Consider the following 22482-nt stretch of genomic DNA (forward strand, 5'->3'; position numbering starts at 1 on the left):
GGCTGCCTGAAGCCGGTAGCACTGTGGCAGCTCGGCTCTTAAACAGAGCCGAAGAGTCAGGGGAGGAACAGCTCCTCCACGACTCTTCAGCTCTGTTTAAGAGCCGAGCGCTACAGGCTTTGGGCAGCCCCCATACCTCCGGACCCTGCGCCCCCGGCCGGGCACTTCTCCTCCCGGGCTCCGGCGGCGCTCCTCCCCTGACTCTTTGGCTCTGCTTCGGGCAGCCCCCATGCCTCCAGACCCTGCACCGCCAGAGCCTGGGAGGGGAAGTGCCCAGCTGGGGACGCAGGGTCCGGAGGCATAGGGGCTGCCCGAAGCCCAAGCGCTACCAGCTTCACGGTTTGCCGGGCAGCCTCCAGACCCTGCGCCCCCGGCTGGGCGCTTCTCCTCCCGGGCTCCAGCTGCGCTGGGGAAGCGCCGGCCGGGGGCGTAGGGTCTGGGGGCTGCCCGGCAAACCGTGAAGCCAGTAGCACTCGGGCAGCCCTTTCCGCGTGGCTGGGAGTGGGAGGGAGGAGGGGGCGGAGTTGGGGCGGGGAAGGGGCGGAGTTGAGGTGGGGCTGGGGATGGGAAATGGGCAGGGCCAGGACCCCGTGGAGGGTCCTCTTTTTTTTATTTGTTAAGTATGGTAACCCTACTATCTGGATACTTGATATTGCCTGGTTGAGGAAAAGAGAACCTCTTCAATTGGTAAGGAACCTGCCATTAAAGTCTGCTTCGTGGGGCTCTTTTATATATGAGCTAGAAGAGCCAAGTTATTTTATTTTACTATATTTCATTTTTGGTGTGTGTGTGTGTGTGTGTGTGCGCGCATGCATATATGATTCAAACCAGACAGTGTGGAAAGGAATAGTTACTTTATGAAGAGTTTATAATCTATGGGTTACATCATTTTATAAGGGGTCAATGCAAGTTCTGATCAACTCTGCCTAAAGAAGAGCTCTTAGCTCAGACACTCTTTCTTCCCCAGACCTGAAGGAAAACTCTGTGTAGCTCAAAAATGTGTAGCTTCCACCAACAGAAGTTGGTCCAATAAAAGATATTGCTTCACCTAGTAGAATTCTGTTTCTGTGTTAGAAGTTGAGGCATAAAATACAAATTATGCCATTTTACATTATTTGCATTTACTTAGTGGTGTTTCATGTGTCATTAAGCATGCATAAGATTAAATTTAATTATTTGCATTAAAATATGTATTTCGAAACATCATAAAAGCATAGTAATTCAGTAATTAACGTGGTAGATAATGACAGCTTTTCCATTCAAGCTCTCTGTATACAAGGGTTCACTGGTTTTGCTGCTTTTCTCAGTTGTATTTGATTTAGGACATTTACAGTCAAGGCATCCAACTGAACAGAAACCAGGCTTTATTTCATAGTCTGGAGACAAGTTAGTATTTCCAACACTTTGTAGCTGAAGCAGAAGAGGCTACAATGCAAAAGCAAATACTTCTGTTACACACTTAATTAAAAGGTATAGCAGTCATTGAAAGTTTTAACAAAGGGAACGTTCACAAATTTGGATGCTCATCCAGCTCTCCATGAGGTCTAAAGTGGAATGAGAATCTAAAGAAATGTATAGTTTGCTATGATTTTAAAACACATTTGAATCACATTAACGAGAATGTGTATAATTGTATGGATGTTTGTTATGGGATGAGGCGAGAGAGTGGTGGTTACTTGATATCTAAAACCATTGCTGGAGATATTTTCATACCCTCAGTTAAGAACATGGGATAATTTGTTTTAATGGTAACATAGCCATGAAGATTACATTTGCTGTAAATAGTTTTAAAGGAATCATTAAAGATGTCAAAGCTTTCAACAAGATCGATAAATTATTAAATGTAATGTATACTGTAGATCATAGAAGCAAAGAGTGAAATGCTTGAGGGAGACATTCCTCCGCCATGTTCATAAAATATACAGTGGCATAGCAGCAGCCTTTGCCGAGGCTAAGCTTGGAAAGGTACCAGAGAGAGCCACTAGAAGTTGTAGTTTATGGTTATTTATGTGGTTCATGACAACAAACAAGGGGTAATTTGGACATATTTATAAAATAAAGGGGCAGATATATTTGTGCAAGTGTACAATTGTAACTTAAGGCTTTGTGGATCGAAGCTGGCAATAAAGTCCCATTTAACTAACATTCCAAAAAAAAGAAGAGATTTTGTTAGGGCCTGCTCTGATAGCCAATGTTCTCTGTTTGTCTTAGCTGGTTAAACTTTCTAGAAAACACACAGTGGCTTAGCAATCTCTGGCTCACTCCAGTGATTGCCTTCCCCACAGGAAATACTGTTCATGGAGGTCATTGGTGTCCCTAATTAAAAGCTTAATTGCTTTTGACATTTTATAGACTTTCTGCTAAAGATCATTCTTCTTTCCAAAGAAATCACTGTAATCACATGGATTGAATGATTGAAATATCTCAAAATAACATTTCATTTACTTTTAGATTGGTCTGCTTTTTGTATTGTCACTTTTTAAGCACTGTCTTTCTTGTTACTAGACACTTAAATTGAGTGGATTGTAACTTTGAAGAAAATTTCTACGCTTCATCAACTGATATAAAGAGAGTAGTGCAGAAAGATATAAATGATAGCAATTCTCCTAACATCAAAATCCTTGGACTTTGAGCAGGCACTTTATTGAAAGGCTGAGCAAACACAGACGCCTTAGAGCAGTTTAAGAGCCATTGAATGAAAGAGTATGGCTTTACTCTCCTGTAATCCTATTAGTGTAGGCCTCCATTGAAACAAGATTCTTCTATGGTTCAAAATTAAGTGGGTGGATTACAAAACACTGTTTCAGACATGTTCCTATCTGCTGTATATACTCCAAGACCAAAAAATATTACAGTTTAGCTGAGATTGAAAGTATGCTTCTGTAACTTAAGGGCCAAAAATATTACAGGGATGTTATTTATCCCAAAATGAAACTTTACAAATTCTGGAGATTAAAAATTAAGGTTACAGCTAAAAGAAATCCAAACATGGTAAGGTATTGAAACATTAATGCCCCCCCCACCCCCGCCGAACCTAAACTCTGTCCAGTAGTGTGTGCAACAACCATATGATTACAATTAAGGCATTTCACTAAATGTGACCTCAGATTATATTAAACTGTGATAGATACACACACGCACGCACACACAAATCAGTTTAATATAATCTGGGACCACATCCAGTAAAATGCCTTAATTGTAATTGTATGGTTATAGCACACACTACAGGGCAGAGCTAAGGTCATTATATATATTTCTCTGTATAGGCTGTCTGTAAGAGATGCAAATAGTTTTCTCTTCCTTTTTCATCTAGATTCAGCTTTTTATTTTATGCAAATAATCCTGACTCCATATACTACTAAATTCTTTTATATAGCACTCCATACTTTAGTCCATCCCTTAATAATTGTTGTTGTGACGCTGGCAGACCAGGTGCCAGGTCTTGCCAAGGCTGTAAATATCAGCTGGGCACTGACAAATTCATAGTGGGAACCAGACCAGCTTACTTGTACGTTAGTATTATTCAAGATAGGTGTTAGACTTGTGAAAATGTGGTTAGACGCTATAAAACACTTACAAATTGCTGCACACATTAATCATACTTGGAATGTCTGTATCCCATGCTATAAGGTAATATGTACGTTTTACTTTATAATTGTAAAAATGTCTGCTGTGATCTTGTGAACCCAGGCAGGAGGAGTGGTCCCCCCACACTTTTTCAAGAAAAACTGAACAAACCGTTGTAGAACATCACATTACAAAGACTTGGTTAATGGCCTTCTCACAGCCGTAAGGGTACTATGTGCAAGAAAGCCAATCCCTTCATCTTGAATGCTGGAAGAAGAAAATAAAACCAGGAAATAAGAAAATTTTTTATTCCTCTTTTGATGTTTGGATTCTCAGAGGACTGGAGCTAGGAAATAAAGCAGAGATTCCCAGGATCAACCTGGGTTAGCCCTAAAAGACATTATTTCCTGACAGATTACAACTGCCACCTTTTGGAACCATAGACTATAATTCATTTGTGTATATATGCTGCCTGCTTTAACCTTTAAATAACTCTTTCATTTCTTTTTCCTAGTTAATCAATCCTTAGTTAGTTTGCTATAGGATTGGCTACAAGCATTGTCTTTGGTATGATATCTGAGGTACAAATTGATCAGGGGTAAGTCTCTTAGGACTGGAAGCAACTTGAATTTTTTTTGATCTTTAGTGTATGGCAACCAACTATCACTGAGTCCAGCTTTCCCGAGTGGCAAGATAGACAGACTGGACTGCCCAATGGGACTGTATGTAATTCCATGATAAGACTGTTATAGTGTTTCAGTTCACTTTTTTTTTTTTTTAACCAGATTGATGAAATCTAATTATAGAACATACAACCAGTTTGGGGTTTCTGCCCTGCTTTTTGACAGTCTGCCCTGAGGCTGGCACTCATGGTTGTGAATTACTCCAAAGAGGGTGACAATTGTATCGTGGTAATAAATTATATCCTTGGATTTGTATAATTGTGGCCAGACACACTATGTTTTAAAAAAATGTTTTCCGTTAACAATATATGTATTTGTCCCCCAAATAAAAAGAAATAGGCTTCTGTACTGTATCTCCAGACAGAGTTGTATTAATTAACTTTGTACCAGTTTATTTAGACTAAAACTATGTATTTTCATCACTATCAGATTAAATCACCTAATCCAAGACTCACTGAACCCAATTTAAAGATGACAATATACCACTAAATCACAGTAGCCTATGATATTTGGTTATTTATCACTGTCAAGGTACTTTAAGAAATATTGGTTTTAATCCAATTCCCTTTTTGTTCATTGTTTGTTCCCTTGCATGATTGGTGTAGTCAATCATAGATATCTGCCTAAACTAAAGTATTTAAAAATATCTGTTTTATATATATATATATATATATATATATATATATATCAATCACTGACAGGAAATTGCAAAGGACAGCAGATCACATTTGTCTTTCCTAAGAATCTGTCATAAGATGGACATTTCAGTAAATAGGAAAAAGAAATGCTATAACTTAGTGTATAAGAAAACACTAAGATACAAGTGTGGAGTTTCTGTAGTTGACCATGTATTTCTTCCCATCCTCCCCAACCCTCTTCCTCCTCTTGAATGGTTTAATGTGGTTTGTTTGTTTGTTTTTTTAAATGTTGGAATATATTGATGTGCAATGCCAAACAGCATTTTTCTACATTTAACAACAGTGATAGTTCCTTAATAAATTGTTTTAAGTATAAAATTGCGTTGGATTCTGATGCACCAGAATATGGAGGACATCAGAGACTGGACCACAATACAGAATACTTCACTGAACAATATTCACATAATTTTCGATCTAATTCTCTTTTGGTAAGTAAAAGTTTTCATTCTGTTTTAATTATGTAACTTATTTCTCAAGCAATTTTGATATATTTGGAGTCAACAACAAACAACTGTAGGTAGATTGAAATTTTTGTTTGTCTGTCTGTTGGTGTTTTTTTTGAGGGAGGATATTGAAATCTTCCAAAATCAGTGTTTGCATGAAAGCAATAGATTAAGTTAAAGACCACTAGTGATGGGTATGATTTGTTTTGATTTTCTCTTTGCAATTCCACTTAAATTTGCTTGCACCTTCCTAGGACAAAATTATTGTTATATTCAAATATTCTTTGCATAGAAAGATGCATGAAACTATTTTAATGTGAATTTGAGTTATCACTGTGATAATCACCATATTCATTTGCTTCATTTTCATGTATGAGTAACCTTGCATGCTTACCTTGTCATTAGAGCTGGGTAGACACTCTCATTGCTGCTTCCCAACCACCACCACCCTCCACAAATTTGGATATGGGCAAATCATGTGTTTGCAAGAGGGTTCTACTTCCTTAGCTGGCAGAAAAAACTATGTACGGTAGAATGGACATCATACATTCCCACAAAATGATTTGAGGGGGCTCCAGCTCTAGGCTGAAATAAGGGTTCCACACACTGCCACAGATAGGGTCAGGTATATATTATAATTTCTTTGGACCAAAACCTTGTATAATTCTTCTGTTAGAAGCTGCCTTTCACCTTAGCAGAATATTTATTTTGAAAGCACAATCACTAGCCATATATACAACTGGAGATGGTTTTGCCTTTTTTCCATTCTGAGATTTTTGTTCCATCTACTAATGATGCCTGACTGTGTATACAATATATTGTATAACCATTTTCTCCTCTTGAATGGCATATGTGAAGTGACTTGGTTGTCTTAGCCAAGTTTCTACTGGATAAGTATCTACATTACAAAAAACTACAAATACAGCTGACACTCTTGTTCAGTCTTAGTAGAAACTAAGATTTGAAAAGGCATGGATATTCTTACACTAACCGTTGGAAGTGAGCCATGTGATTCAGGACTGAGCCACATTGGTTTGTCAGCATGAGGAAGTTTGTACTATATCTCTCTGTACTAGATTACACTGTATCATGTGAGTGCCAGTACTGTTTCTGCTGTGCCATACCCCTTCTGAGGTTAAATGGAGGACTTCGGTTCCCAGGGCTGCCCCCATCACCTTTTTTTTTATTATTATTATTATTATTTTTTTAGCACTAAATTAATTTTGTAAATTGACAATAAAGAGTGTTTCGTTGTTTTTGTGGGAATTATGTGTTTCTCAGTCATTTTCATTGTGGAAAAGTTCTTTTCACTTCATCATGTCTTTCCTCAGAGGATCGTGAAGTCTTTTGTCAACATTTATTTAATATCTTAGGCTCACGGTGCCCTTATGGCACAGGTAAGTATTTCTATTGATTTTACTGATAGGGAAACTGAGGCACCAGGAAGTTGTAATTTTTCTCAAGGTTCCTTAACAACACAGAACTCCAGGAATTCTACAAAAAGAACAGGAGTACTTGTGGCACCTTAGAGACTAACAAATTTATTAGAGCATAAGCTTTCGTGGACTACAGCCCACTTCTTCGGATGCATATAGAATGGAACATATAATGAGGAGATATATATACACACATACAGAGAGCATAAACAGGTGGGAGTTGTCTTACCAACTCTGAGAGGCCAATTAATTAAGAGAAAAAAAAAAAAAAACTTTTGAAGTGATAATCAAGCTAGCCGAATACAGACAGTGTGATAAGAAGTGTGAGAGTACTTACAAGGGGAGATAGAGTCAACGTTTGTAATGGCTCAGCCATTCCCAGTCCTTATTCAAACCGGAGTTGATTGTGTCTAGTTTGCATATCAATTCTAGCTCTGCAGTCTCTCTTTGGAGTCTGTTTTTGAAGTTTTTCTGTTGTAATATAGCCACCCGCAGGTCTGTCACTGAATGACCAGACAGGTTAAAGTGTTCTCCCACGGGTTTTTGAGTATTTTGATTCCTGATGTCAGATTTGTGTCCATTAATTCTTTTGCGTAGAGACTGTCCGGTTTGGCCAATGTACATGGCAGAGGGGCATTGCTGGCAAATGATGGCATATATCACATTGGTAGATGTGCAGGTGAACGAGCCCCTGATGGTATGGCTGATGTGATTAGGTCCTATGATGATGTCACTTGAGTAGATATGTGGACAGAGTTGGCATCGGGGTTTGTTACAAGGATAGGTTCCTGGGTTAGTGGTTTTGTTCAGTGATGTGTGGTTGCTGGTGAGTATTTGCTAGCTGTCACCTTCAGCCCCCAACTAAAACCTCTCCAGCGCATCATCAGAGATCTACAACCTATCCTGAAAGATGATCCTTTACTCTCACAGATCTTGGGAGACAGACCTGTCCTCGCTTACAGACAACCCCCCAACCTAAAGCAAATACTCACCAGCAACCACACATCACTGAACAAAACCACTAACCCAGGAACCTATCCTTGTAACAAACCCCGATGCCAACTCTGTCCACATATCTACTCAAGTGACATCATCATAGGACCTAATCACATCAGCCATACCATCAGGGGCTCGTTCACCTGCACATCTACCAATGTGATATATGCCATCATTTGCCAGCAATGCCCCTCTGCCATGTACATTGGCCAAACCGGACAGTCTCTACGCAAAAGAATTAATGGACACAAATCTGACATCAGGAATCAAAATACTCAAAAACCCGTGGGAGAACACTTTAACCTGTCTGGTCATTCAGTGACAGACCTGCGGGTGGCTATATTACAACAGAAAAACTTCAAAAACAGACTCCAAAGAGAGACTGCAGAGCTAGAATTGATATGCAAACTAGACACAATCAACTCCGGTTTGAATAAGGACTGGGAATGGCTGAGCCATTACAAACGTTGACTCTATCTCCCCTTGTAAGTACTCTCACACTTCTTATCACACTGTCTGTACTCGGCTAGCTTGATTATCACTTCAAAAGTTTTTTTTTTTTTTCTCTCTTAATTAATTGGCCTCTCAGAGTTGGTAAGACAACTCCCACCTGTTTATGCTCTCTGTATGTGTGTATATATATCTCCTCATTATATGTTCCATTCTATATGCATCCGAAGAAGTGGGCTGTAGTCCACGAAAGCTTATGCTCTAATAAATTTGTTAGTCTCTAAGGTGCCACAAGTACTCCTGTTCTTTTTGCGGATACAGACTAACACGGCTGTTACTCTGAAACCAGGAATTCTAGCTTCCAGACCTCTAGTCCCAACCCACTGCCGTAACCATTTGTGAACATTAACTCTCTGCTACTAACTTGTTTATAATACTTACAGTTGTTAACCTTAACTTGGAATGTAAATACCATTTTTTAATTCTTATATGAGGAATATGACAAATGCAAAGCAGACATGTCCAGACACGAACTTGAAATATGGGACTTAATAAGAGCATGTAGAAGAAAAGCATGTAAGACATCAAAAGCAGTTAATATTTTCTTTGAGAACAAGCTGTGGCATGGCAATGGCACATCAATATTAGATTCCCAAGAGTGTCAGTCACCTCGCTTTTTTATATCGCCCAGCAATTCAATTCACAGAGCAACTTTGATGGCAACCTTGTAAGAAGCCACCAGTTGGAGGTAAAGTGCCAGTAAAAGGAAGCCAAGTTTAGGAAAGGGACAGAAAAAAACAGGGCAAAATGTTAGTACTTAAAATAGTTGAAGCAGTTTGGTAGCTGGAGCTTTCAATCCTTATTTTAAAATAAAGCCTATATAAATACCAATTTAGATCCCAATCCTTGGATAAACAGTCATCTTTGGGGGGGCATTATTACAAATTAGTTAATATTTTCAAAGCTGACTAGGTAATTTCACTGTAGAACTCTCATTCAAATTAATCAAAGTTGTACAGCTACCTTCTCCACTTGGTGTTGACATTTTCAACTGTTACTTTTTTACTGTTGGGTAAATCATCTTGTCTTCTCAAGAAGATGCTTGAGGGCTATGGGTTCCTCATGTCAGAAGTTTGAATTCCTCTCCACTACAATAATAAATAATAAAAATAGTAAACAACAATATTATGGTGGCACACAATCTGCACCATAGTTAAGATTGCATCTCAAAGGCTTTGTTTAAATAAAGTGACATGTGAAAGCACTATACAAGAGAATAAAAATATACACAGTATAATAAGACTGTTCCTGGAAATTTAAGCTCACATAAACATGGAGGGTTAATTTTGAAGAAAAGATGATATATAGAGTGTAATTATTCTAAAAATATTATTGAATGAAGGAAATCTTCAAAGTAGTGATAGAAAACGAGCAGGAAGAAAGTGAGACACATTTGGAGGAGAGAGAGAGGTTGAAGATTAAGTTCTGAAGTGTAGGACTCGTACCAGTAAACTTTGACTACAAGTGGGATGATGGTATGTGAAACCAGATACCTGTTCGTAAAAGTCACAGGGAGCAGGTTTGAAAACCATTAAGAGCTTCAAAACAAACAGAAAAAATAACTCAGTCTTTTTCCGTTGTTGATCTATTTAAATATCCTCATTTGCTAATTTTGCCATCTCATTGCTCACTCTTATTTCCCAATCATTAAAAAAATACATTAAATACCACTGATCCTACAGTGGAGTCTTGATGGCATCCCACTGGTAACCTTTTGCCATGATGAAAAGTGACCTTTTATTACTACTATTACTACTAGCCAGTTCCTATATGGGACAATACTTTACTTCTCATACCATGACAACTTTCCCTAATAACCTTTGGTGAGGGACTTTGTCATAGCCTTTTGAATGTCTAGGTAAATTATGTTGGTTCACCCTTTCCTTTTAAAATTTGATGAGGAGTGGGGAGCTAATTACAGTGCTTGCTCATTATACTGACAACATCTTACATCTGGTTTCTACTTTCTCAGGTATAGAGCTGGAGAAAAAAAATTTGGTGAACAGTTTATTTGCCTAAAAATACATTTTTCTGTTAAAGCTATTTATTACTTAAAGTCAAATTTGAGAAATAGTTTCAGTCCAATAAAAAAAGAGATTTAAAAAAAAATAAGGAAATGTTGCGGGGGGGGGGGGTTACTTTTTCAAAGGGAAATATTTTTACATTTTAATTTGAAACATTTCATTCTGAAGTTTAGTGATATTTGTTTTAAAAAATTCTAAAAGTAAAGAAAACACCCAAAAATGAAACTAAAAAAAAGAGAGAGATTAATTTCAGGTTGAACAAAACATTTTTCTGTTTCTAAAAAATCAGTTGTAGTTCAACCCAAAACAAACAAATAAAAATAAGATTTTTCAGTTAAGCCACCAAACTGAAAAAACCAAGTGTTCACTCAGCTCTATAGCTAGTGTTACTTACCTACAGAGGAGAGATGGAAATTACTTGGTGACAGCGCATGTGTGAGAGACTTGGAGTTTCAAATGAAGAAAAGTATAACATATATTCAATAATATGCCAACCAAATATCAGAGTGTTTACTCTATTTAAATTCATTGCATTCAGGGCACATTGCTTTTTTTAATGGAGGTTTATGGATGAAAGTAATAAAGGAACAGTGAATCTTGTAGCTGTTTTAAGGGTTTCTTGTACAGTAACAACACTGACAATTGTTCCTGTGAGTCCTTTTACTGAAAATATAAAGCCATTGTCTTTATAGTAATTCTGCTATTCCCAGCTTCAGAGCATCAGCAATGTCCACAGCCACACACACACAAAATTGTTGCTGTCTATTATAACCAAATAAATATATGTAGATCTTGCAATATATATTTTACTGATATTTTTGCCCATGCTAACATACTGTACTATAATCCTCTCTATTATAATTGGCCTGCAGCTAAGATGCCTTTATTGATAAGCCACTGGCGAAGTAGAATGGATTTTATAAAAAAGTATAATTATATACCTATCAGTAAAACTTAAACTTAGCTTTCCTTTTGCTTTAGTTGTGTTGAATTAGCTTGAAAAAGTCAACTTTTTTAAGATAGGGAATTATTCAATTTTCCTTATGCACTTATTCATATAGTCTGTTTCCGATATATAATATTAAAATAATACAACAATTCACAATCGGTTCTATTTAATTTAGGACACTCTCAAAGTAACCCCAAATTATAGTTCTATATTTATATCTATTATTTGGGGTTACTTTGAGAGTGTCCTAAATTAAATAGAACCGACTGTGAATCATTGTATTAAGAAAAATCCTTATTGTCACTTTTCACTTTGGCTCTAACATATAATATTCAATGCTAGAATTCAATTTTCTGCATTCCTTGTGACAGTTGATAGACTAAAGCATTCTTGTAGAGTGAAATGATCTAAAGCACTTTGTGACCCTTATCTTTGAAAATAGTCATTTGCATAACTTTCATGACAAGGATTTGTGCATTGATTTTTAAGGGCCTGATGTAGTCTTTAGCTGACTGGATTTTTTATACCATAAAGATTATGTAGAATAAGCTTTGTAGTTAGAAAATTAACTGTTTCTAAAAGAGAAGGGGATAAAATAAAGGTTAGGTCTTTAATACCAGCCAGCTCTTTTGATATTTTTACCTCCTATTGTGTACCTGATGATTAAAGCTTTTTAGTTTCTATTCATACATGTTCTTAGATTATTTGATTTCTAAAGGAAAGAAAACATACAGTGGAATGGCTTCTAAAACACCTGGTACTTTTCCAGTAGACTGCATTAGTGTATAATATTCTCTTTAGTTCCACCTCATTCCTTGTTTCCCCTTTTTTCTGTAAACAAAATTATAGAAAAATAGCACAAGAGAAAACAAGAAGAGAAATCATGTGATAGTCTATGCAATAGCTGCAGTTACTTTACATAACTGAGTTGAGACCATTCTGAAAAATGATTTTCTGCATATTCATGCCTTATAGCTGTAATTTAAAAAACAAAAAGTCATTCAAAACTTCATTTTACTTTAAATGTAGCTTTTTAGTCTTACAAAGTCTCTAATATTGGAACCAAACATGTAACAAAACTTAATTTTAAATATATCTGACTTAACACACAAATCATATACAGAAAGCAAAACTATCCAATATCTTAATCATTGGCTTATTATATCCTCACTGTAATATTAATGCCAATTTAAAAAAAATAGAGAGAGAGACATGAGATGATTTCCAAGTAAAATCCTTATTTTAATTAAGTTAAGGAAAAGGTAGCACATACAGTGCTGTCAATCTTCTGCACCCACCAGCTGCAGAACACAGTAGCTGCCTATCAAGTGTTTTTATATAGTGCCCGACACAATAATATCTACCTGTGAATTCTAGTCTTTACTATGTCCAGTGCAAAAATGAGCATGAAATAACTTCTCAGATTGGATTTTGAGCCATCAGAATGAGTTGTAGGCTGGTTTCATTGCAACTCCAGCCAATTTTGTTTGGTGTTGGAGGTATTGGCGAATGTTAGCGTTCCTGTTAACGAATATTTACCTAATGGTGAGTCTAGCCTGAGTGATCAGAAAGTGCTGAGTGGGTGCTTGCAAGTTGTAGAAGAGTTTCTGGCTTTCTATATTTGGGGAATACTGTCTGTCAGGGTGTGCTCCCAGATTCCATTCAATGTAGTTGCTCATTTTGCACAAAGCTTCGTAACTATTGCCATTTACTCAAGTTTGTCCCTAAGCAACCGAGTATCTGAAAGGATTTTCATGCAGATTGCTTTGGTTGGTGCCAACTGTCGTCTGTGTTATTGCACCCTTTAAGTAGAAGGACAGTAATGTGAACCCAATGTGAGGGGGCATTTAAGAAGTTTTCCTATATATTGGCTATGGTAAGCTTTTGTTTCTTGATGCCATCCAGATTATGAAAGCAACAAACCTAGGGAATAGCATATGACCAACAAGAACAGAATATCTGCATCCCTTGCCAATACCAAAAACATTTGTACATTTGTGTGTTCCTCTACCCTCTGTGTTATTGTGAGATCATTTGCATCAATGAAACGTGCTTATGGACCCTCGTGAACCTAGATGCAAATCTGCTTAATAATTATACTAACTGTTTAATGTCTTTTATTACACTAGTGGCCAGTCTGTATTGGGGTTGCATTGTCATAGATACTATACAAATATGTACAAAGAAATAGTCCTAAAGAGCTTTATAGTCTAAAAAGACAAGTAATATACAAATGTTTTTGAAGATAAATCAAATATATAAAAATTACAAATTTTTGTTATTATAAAGAACCTAGCATCCCCATATATCTTAAGGCTTGTCTACATGGGGACACTCGGGCAAATTAATCCAAATGTACTTTTCAAATAGATTAAGGAAACCTCATTTAAAAGCTTGTGTGGAGGCTCTTATTCAGAATTAAAGGGGCCTTAATTTGGTTTAGTACAATTTAGTGAAAAGCACCTTAATTCACTGAATTAAGATAAACCGAATTAAGGCCACTTCAGTTCTAAATAAGATCCATAGAGGGGTTTAGTGTGGTTTAAGTAATCCACTTTAAACATTAATTTGGATGAATTTTCCTGAGTGTCCCCATGTAGGCAAGCCCTAACATGACTTTCTGCTTTCTCTCACCTTGCTGAGGGTCTTTGTACCTCCGTGATTAATATCCACCTGTCAGAGCCTATATTTCACAGGCCAGTCTGCATGTCTTTGTCCCAGTCAATTTCATTATTGTCCTTTCAATTGGGTATTTTCCTTAATACAACTCTGCCCTCCCATAGTCATTTTCTGTTCTGAAATGTGACTTAGGGACAGAGGTCTAAACCCTTTGCAGCATAGGCTTTCTGGCAGAGGTGAATTTTGAAGGAGAAGAGGATAGTCAGCTTACGGACTAGTTCAGGAAAGGTAATGTGAGAAGCTGACAAACATGCAGAGGAGCTGAAGGGCCAATGTGATGAGACAAGAGCTGACAGAATGGGAAGCAGAGTTATGAAGGACCTTGAAGATGAGGACCAGGAAGATGGAAATTGATCTAGTGAATTAGAAGAGGCTACAGTGGGAGGATTCAGAATTGGGTGAAGTGATTAGAACAGGCAAAGAAGATGATCTTAGCAGCCAGTTTTCTGTGAAGAGGAGAGATGATACAGGTGTTTGGGAGGCTGGAGATTACCGTAATCCACATAAGAAGTAATGAGGGCATGGATGTGTCCTAAGACTTTTTGGATAGAAAGAAAAGGGTGGATCTTACAAATATAATGGAGAAAGAAGCAGCAACATTTGGACACAGCTTGATTTTGTAAAATGCAAACGAGAGGGAGAAGTCAAAGATGTAAACCTCCCGTTATTGGCTTGAGTGACAGGGAGGATGGTGTAGGTGTTCAATGACAGAATGGGTGGTGTACAGAGTGAGTTGGGAGGGAAAACCAGGAGTTCAGTTTTATCTCTCGTTAACTTCAATGGATGATGAAACATAAAGGAGGAGATTCAAAGACAGGCTCAGATTTGCTATTGGAGAGAAGGGACAGGTCGGGACTGGAGATAAAGATTGTAGTTGAAACCATGTGAGTGGGTGAAATAACGCAGAGATAGTGTTTAAATGGAGAAGACTGGGCCAATAAGAGCCTTCTGGGACCCCTGCAGAGAATGAAAGAGGGGGAGGAGGATCCACAAAAATTACACCAATCTGATAGCTTAAGAAAGGACACGGGACTTTGAGGGGCATGATCAAGGTCTGTGCTCATGTGTATCTTGAACTCACCTGAAATCTGGATAAGTTTTGGCCCAATGTACAAGCATCAACTTAAATCCACAAACTTTGAGCAGAGACAGGTTGATACAGTTCTTAAGGCCAAGAAGCAACCCCACCACTTGTGCAAATCTATCTTTGTTGTCTTTTGGGAGGAAAGGGTTTGTGTGTTTATCCTGTCCCCTTTCAGCTCCTGCATGCATTCTGGTGGCCACCTCTGGAGAATCTTCCAGGGACCCAGTAGCAACTTGAATATTACAAAGTTATAAGGATGGGACAGTCACAAAGTAGGCTGAGTGCTTTCGAGTCCCTAAGGTCTTCATAGTACTCTCCACTACCCCTTGTTGCAGTAGGAGAGGGGAGATGTTCTCTTTCCCACAGCAGCGGATTCCTAAACAAACAAAGTGAAGCCAGAGCACAAGATAAGCCTTAGTGCACAGTTGCTAGGAAACTTGTTTGCTTGGAGGTTTGGGTATTACAAGTCCACTCAAATGGATCCTGCAAGGCTTAGTTCTTGGAAACACAAACTGGATATTGCAGGGTTTGTTCAGCCCTAATGAGGACACATTTAACACTGTTTAAAACATTTTTGGCATCAGCAAACATAAATTATTCAAGGTAACACCTGATAATGCTCTTATGCTAAAGTACATCTGATACTTTGGCCAGAACATCCTTCTTTGTGTCTTGTATCGCTTAAGACACAGCATCTGATAGATGCTTTTAAAGTGATCTTGATGGTTTAGTCTATATACTCTATTAAACATTTGAATAACATTCCTGTTCTTCATAAGAAATTACAAGTACATGTATTTTGAATAAAGGAATATAAATCCTACAGTGTAAGAGATGCATGCATTTGTCAAAGTATCATTGTTTACATATAACCTTCTGCTGTCTCTTACCCACAGTCTAGGTTGGCAATTCACAGCTAAAATATTTTGATACTTATAGTGCCCTTAAGAAGATGAAAATTGAAAATTAAAAACCCTAAACACCACATTTTAGAAAATAGTGTGTGCGCATGCAAAGTACATTTTTGAACTCCAAAAAGTGGGCATGGGGTCATACAGAGAGAAATAAAGACCTGGTCCTCTGCAAAAGAGCTTCCAGTCTAAATTGCATAGGACACCAAGTGTTAGTAATAAAAGAAAAGGAAGGCCTTTGGCTAGCTTCTCTTTTGAGTTTGCCCAGGAATGGAAGGTTTGATACTAGGTGGTAACTAATTAGGCCCTGTGCAGCCAGAGTGGGTTTAATCAGCACTGGACTATTCTATTCTAATTAGGTTCTTATACAGCCCTCATCACCATAGTATCCAGTCAGACTATTGCAAGTTTTAAAGAGGGAAAGGAAGATTCCTTCACTGAATGAAAATCTACTTCCCTAAAAATATTTTGTTTAAATGCATAGATTTTATATTGGTTACCTGGGAGGGTTTGAAGATAGTTAACAAACATGCGTTTTCTGAAGATATAGGGCCTGATTCACATCTGTTACAGCCCCCTGTAAAATCATTTTACACCACCAGAGTTTTGCTAAGTCACTATTATCATGCCCTAAAGGGACAGCTGAGGATTTCCCTGGCACTGGGGAATCCTCCAGTGGCATAAAGACAGCCTTACAGTATCCACTTCCCTGCTCAGGCATAGAATACATGGTAAAGGCTAGAAATGGGGGAGTTGAAACGTAATATACTAATCCACAAGGCAAAATGATCACTAGGGAATCATTCTAGCAAGGATAAGTTAGAACATCCAAGTGGTTGCACATACATGCACCAGGGGGCAGTTAGTGATGTGAAAGGGTGACTTCGGCAAACTCATCTTTTTCCTTCTCCTTCCTCACCCCTGCACTGAGCACAATCTGCACTGAACTCTATGCTAAATGCCCACTGACATTAGATAACTCAGGCTCATTGGTTGCAAACCCACAGTAGAAACTATTTCCTTTATTTTCTTTTGCTAATATGCTCTTCTCTTGTTGGCTTTTATAGTGTAACTCATCTGGAAGGCATTTGATACTACAAGAGTTTTGTAGCCATCAAATAGTTGTAATTGTATTGTCGGGTTTCTATGTATCTATATTAGTTGAACATTATGACTTCCACCTGGCTGGACACATTGAGTTTTTGTTAGGCTGATAAATATTTCACTCAGAAATTGATTGCTATAAGAGCAACGTCACTGAATTTTAAACACATGGCTTCAGGAGGTCAGTCATGTGCTTTGTGTTTCATTATAGTGTGTGTAATATGGTGGCCATTAAAAAGTCAGTGTGTGCCAGCAGTTGCCGTACAGTAGTCTCTGGAATAGCATAATTTCCCTTATAATTCTTATAAGAGCTCTCAAATACCTATGTATACCAGTTTGGAGGGGGAAAAGTCTTCTGAATAACTTCTACTGTAGCACTATAAGGAATCTTGTTCTAGATTCATATTTGTCGTAGTTGCTCTCAACTGTTTTACTGCTCTTTAACATTTTATTTAACACCTGATGGGTGCTACATAACCTGTGTGAAATCCATTGGTGTGATGGTAGTTTTCAGTGAATAGGTGCTCGCATATTTGTCACTGCTTTGATTCAGGAAAGAGGCTGAATTGTGAAAAAGCATGGAGACAGTAACTAGAAATAATTCCTGTAAGTCAGGAGTCGGACATATGGGCAGGGCAGAATTGAGGTACAGCAGGGCTCATTGAGCTCAGGGCCGGCTCCAGGGTTTTGGCCGCCCCAAGCAGCCAAAACAAACAAACAAACAAAAAAAAAGCCGGGATTGCGATCTGCGGCTGCAATTCGGACGGGAGGTCCTTCACTCCCAGGCGGAGTGAGGGACCGTCCGCCGAATTGCCGCCGAATACCTGGACCTGCCGCCCCTCTCCGGAGTGGCCGCCCCAAGCACCTACTTGAGAAGCTGGTGCCTGGAGCTGACCCTGGGGATAAATGGAAGACTTGTGCCATATATAGAGAGTTCGGAACCATTTCCCAACCACAAAAACTGCTTTTGAAAACATGTTTAAAATTCTGGTTTGTAAGAAAATGCAGTGGTGCCACATTGGGCTAGCTCCTCAACTGGAGTTAATTGACATAATTCCATTGATATCATCAGAGCTATGCCGGTTTACTTCAGCTGAACACATGGCCTATAATATTTTTAATGACGTGTTCCTAACTTGGACACCAACCAGAGCAATCATTATTCCCTTTGTCAAACTTCATTTTTGTAGTTGTAGCTGTAGTAACTTTTCACATCTGTGGAGTCATTTTTATTGGAAAAGAAATTGGAAACTCTCTCTCTGATTTAAATCTACATAATGAATTTCTCTGTAAATCCATAACTTCCAAACCTTATTCTGTGAGCTAGTTGACTTAAACCAACTTTATTTGGTATTTCCTCTTCTCCTGAACAGATTTGTAGGAGTTATTTATCAATGAAACCTTATGGGATATCACCGTGTTTACTAGTGACCCCAGTTGAGATGCATTGGACATGCTACGGTCTGGTTCGATGAAGATCAGTTGTTCTTTTTTTCCTCTCTCTTTTTCCTAAAGCTGTTTGCTTTTCAGCCTTTCATTCCAGTTGCAAACTATGAAAGCCTTTCACTACTGTCAGTCAGGCTCTAACTTGGAGATAACGTGGCTGAAAATAGCAGAATTTTAAGAATGCCCAGGGAAAGAAAGATGACCTAAACAAGGACATTGTCAAACTGAAACAAATAACCCTCAATCATGTGTTAGTTTTTATAATTTCATTTTTAATGAGTTGTTCTGCACATATGAGCAGCTGTATTTGTCAATGGTTAGAGTGCCACATAGCAAAATATTTGGTAAACAGTACATGCCAAGATGTGTTTTTCCCATTGTGAATCTAATCTGTGCTTAGAAGGAATAAATATAATTGTCACAAATTCTTTTTCATCTTTGAGAAATCTTTTTAAATAATTCAAGTTGTTTATCATAATCCAAAGGTTAAATAAAAACATCATTTGACTAGAAAATCAGAATTTAGCAATGATCAATTGGAATCAATTTCTATGTTCAACATTTTGTTCTATCAGATACTTACGTTCCATAGATGTCAAAATGGTAAAAAATTCATTGCTGTGTTATATTTCTTGTATTTACCTGTGTGAAATGACATCACAGACCTTGGGGCAGCTTTAATTCACAACACAATACTGTTCAAAAGCTGTGGTAAGAGTTTGTAATTTATCACTGTGCAGTCTATCGACCTAGATGTCCTCAAATTTCTTAACTTGGCAATTGTAAATCAAATGGAGCCCTCTAGTGGTAATTGCATACAAATATCACCCTATGGCTGATCATAAGTAAGGGGGGAAATCCTACAATGAGGGTCTGATTAAGATTGCCCACTCTCCTATGTCAGAGTCATGCAAGGCAATCAAATTACACTTTAAATGTGATTCATAGTAATTACAACATTTCAAAAATGTTTGGTAAGTTTTAATGACCTGAAATGTTTCACTCTCAAATGCATGTTTATGTAGTGATTTATACAGCCCCAATGAAAAATCATGTCAAGTGTGATTCATGTTCTGTTGTTGTTGTTCTTTTATTAGGCGTACATTCCAAGCAGAGTGGCGATTGTGCTCCAGAATATGGATATCCCGAACTGAAGAACTACATAACCATCACTGCAGAAGCAAAATGTGGAGAAGAAATATTGTACCAACACTCAACATCACAGAATTCACACTATGGCTGCTTTTTGAAACTAAACATAGTAATATTAGGTCACTGAAATGTAGGATTAATATTTACATATAATTATAGTGCTCTCAAGTTGCTAAAATCTAATTCAAAGAGACAACATGTGAAAGAAATAGAAAGAAAAATGCATCTTTGCATTTTTGATGTTACAGCATTACATTTTAAAACATTTCAGAGCAGCTGGCTTTCTCAATTAAACTGTCATTTCCAGTGTCTTATCAGGAACAATGTTGTACCGAAAGTGTTCTTGCTCTGATTTCAGCAATTTCTTTGAATCCTTTTTTATCATTTTGGTATTGAATTCAAATATCCATTACAGATCATTGTCTCCTGTTAGGATAAAGAGAAAAACAGTATGTTGAAGTAAAACATAAATAATCTGACAAAAGGCAGCCTTCTGTGTTTGAGGGATCCCATTCTGCAGCAAATTCCAAGATACATCTAGGATGTGCAGTTTTTCCAATCAAGAATACTGTCCTCTGCCATTTTTATTTAATGAAAATTTCACAGTAAAATCTTAAAAGCTAGTGGATAAACGAGGACACATCACTTGGGTTCTAGTCATGGCTCTCTGTCACTTATCTGTTCTGTGATCTTGGGCAAGTCATTTCACTCTCTGTTCCTCAGGTTCCATATCTGAAAAATGGGGCTTATGATACTTGCCTACCTTTTTACAAAGCATTTTGAGGTGAGAAGTGGTCTGTGAGAGCAAAGTACTATTACATTTACTGAAATGGTACAATAAGTGAAACTATTTTAAAACCAACATTTATTCTTTTACATACTCTCTCATAAATCTAAGGACCCTGTAGCCACTGGTTTTACTGCTTCCTAAAGCTGCCATTTAACTTGGAGCACTTGTAATGTTGATCTTGCATTTTTATAATTTAAAAAATATTTTGCTTACCAGGAAAGAAACAGTATTAGAAATATAGAAATATGTTGTTCAAACCAAGCTTTTTAATACGTTCAAGCTAGTAAATGGTTTGGAGTGCTGGCTGAAATTGTTGTCTACGTGAATTCTTTACAAGAAATCCAGCATAGTAAAGAATAAGATTCTGTATATTCAAATTGTATCGGCAGAGTATTCATTTTAACTCTGAAAAGGTCATACAGATTTAAAGACAAATGCTTTATTTTGCTACACTAATTTAAAAACATGTTGACCTACATATTTGTATATGCTCCAAAATGAGGTTTTATTTTGCTTTACAATCTATTTTGATTTACAGTTCCAAGTTTTCTAATTCAGAAATATTCAACAGAGAAAATGTCCCCAAGAGGGTTTATTAATTCATAGTTCTATACATCAGTCATCTTCTATGTAAGCTTTGTCTTCTAAATGGCTGAACATTTATGCCCACATTGACAAAAACCTTGCATGTTTTTTATTATACTTACTAGAACTTTAACTTGGAAATATTTCAAAAACAAAAGAATGAGTGGGACAGCATAATATAACATGATGGGAAACCAGTCTTTTGATGATTTCACATTAAAAGGGGTTCATGAACATCCCAACTCTTACTGTATTCTGTGCAATAGATATATGAAAGACAAATACCATATGCAACAGTGCTATGTAATGTCACAGCTCCTTTCCCTCCCTTAATTCATTGTGCATTAATGAGCTATAAATGCATTCCCGTACACTTATGCTTAAAAAAGTAAACTGAAGTGTTTTAATAACTGGAACCAATTATTGTTTCCAAAGTTGTAAACTTTGTAGTGAAATAACAAGCAATGTAATTATCTGCTATATTTACGTTAAATTGATCTGCTAATATATCCTGTAGATTTTACTGGCACATGTTCCAGCGTTCCAAAATGTATTGCAAGGCAATTGCCTTTGTCAAACTATTGTGCAAGAGAAGCAATAAATGTGTGATGTGAAGTAGAAACTGTAAAATTACATGCAAATAAACTGTGAGAAGGGTAAAACATAAATGCATATGTGGTTTTCTTCACTCATAAAAAATGTGTAATAGTCTAATACTGGAGGCTAACACTAGATATTATTGGTAGGGTTTGAAATCAGGAATTTGCCTCAAGCACTCAGAAGCAATCTAGTGGTTTGCTGCTCAAGAATGATATGTTGTTCATTTTACATACTGAATACTTACAAAAGATTATATTTAAAAACAATTAAAAGACGATTAAGGTTAAAAAGTCAGGCACTTAAGTTAGGAAATGCCAGAATGCAATCTTAATTTGACCTTCATGTATGTATGCTTTACAATACAGTCTTGAATGACATGATCACATACTATTTTTTTTCCATAGGATGCCTGTCTCATTAGTTGCACAGGATGAATCTGCTCTGGGGATGAATCAGGGTTGTGTTATGAAGAAGGCTGCTGTCTATAGGACCCCTGCCTCATTGGTTTAAGACATTGGAAGATGTATAGTGAATGAGGAGGAGGATTGCAGGAAGTGAAAGGATGGTCTCTTGTAGTTAAAGAGAGGAGGTGGGTGAGGTAATGTGTTCTATTGAACCAACAGAATGTCTGCCTAGAGAACTAGATTCTGTCCCTGCCTGGGCCACAGGGTTCCTATGTGATACTGGGCAAGTCATTTAAACCAAGTGGCCACTGCATTCCTCATTTTCTTGGTATCCAGCTTGTGACAGCTGATGTATGATTTTGCAAAAGTGATGAGCACTTGCAGCTGAGGACAATGTTAGCTGTGCTCTGAATATATAAAG

General features: G+C 37.5%; 1 protein-coding gene across 1 annotated transcript in view; it reads left to right on the forward strand.

The window, feature by feature from the left end:
• The window catches only part of GBE1 (1,4-alpha-glucan branching enzyme 1), a 300188-nt gene extending 278463 nt beyond the window's left edge, over positions 1–21725 (forward strand). The window contains exons 15-16 of the mRNA XM_034792303.1: positions 5259–5376; positions 19628–21725. Coding sequence (XP_034648194.1) covers positions 5259–5376; positions 19628–19684 — 175 coding nt within the window. The 3' untranslated portion in view covers positions 19685–21725. The remainder of the gene's footprint in view (positions 1–5258; positions 5377–19627) is intronic.
• Positions 21726–22482: the final 757 nt, after the last annotated feature.

This window comes from Trachemys scripta, chromosome 1, assembly GCF_013100865.1.
Source record: "Trachemys scripta elegans isolate TJP31775 chromosome 1, CAS_Tse_1.0, whole genome shotgun sequence".
Taxonomy (NCBI): Eukaryota; Metazoa; Chordata; order Testudines; family Emydidae; genus Trachemys; species Trachemys scripta.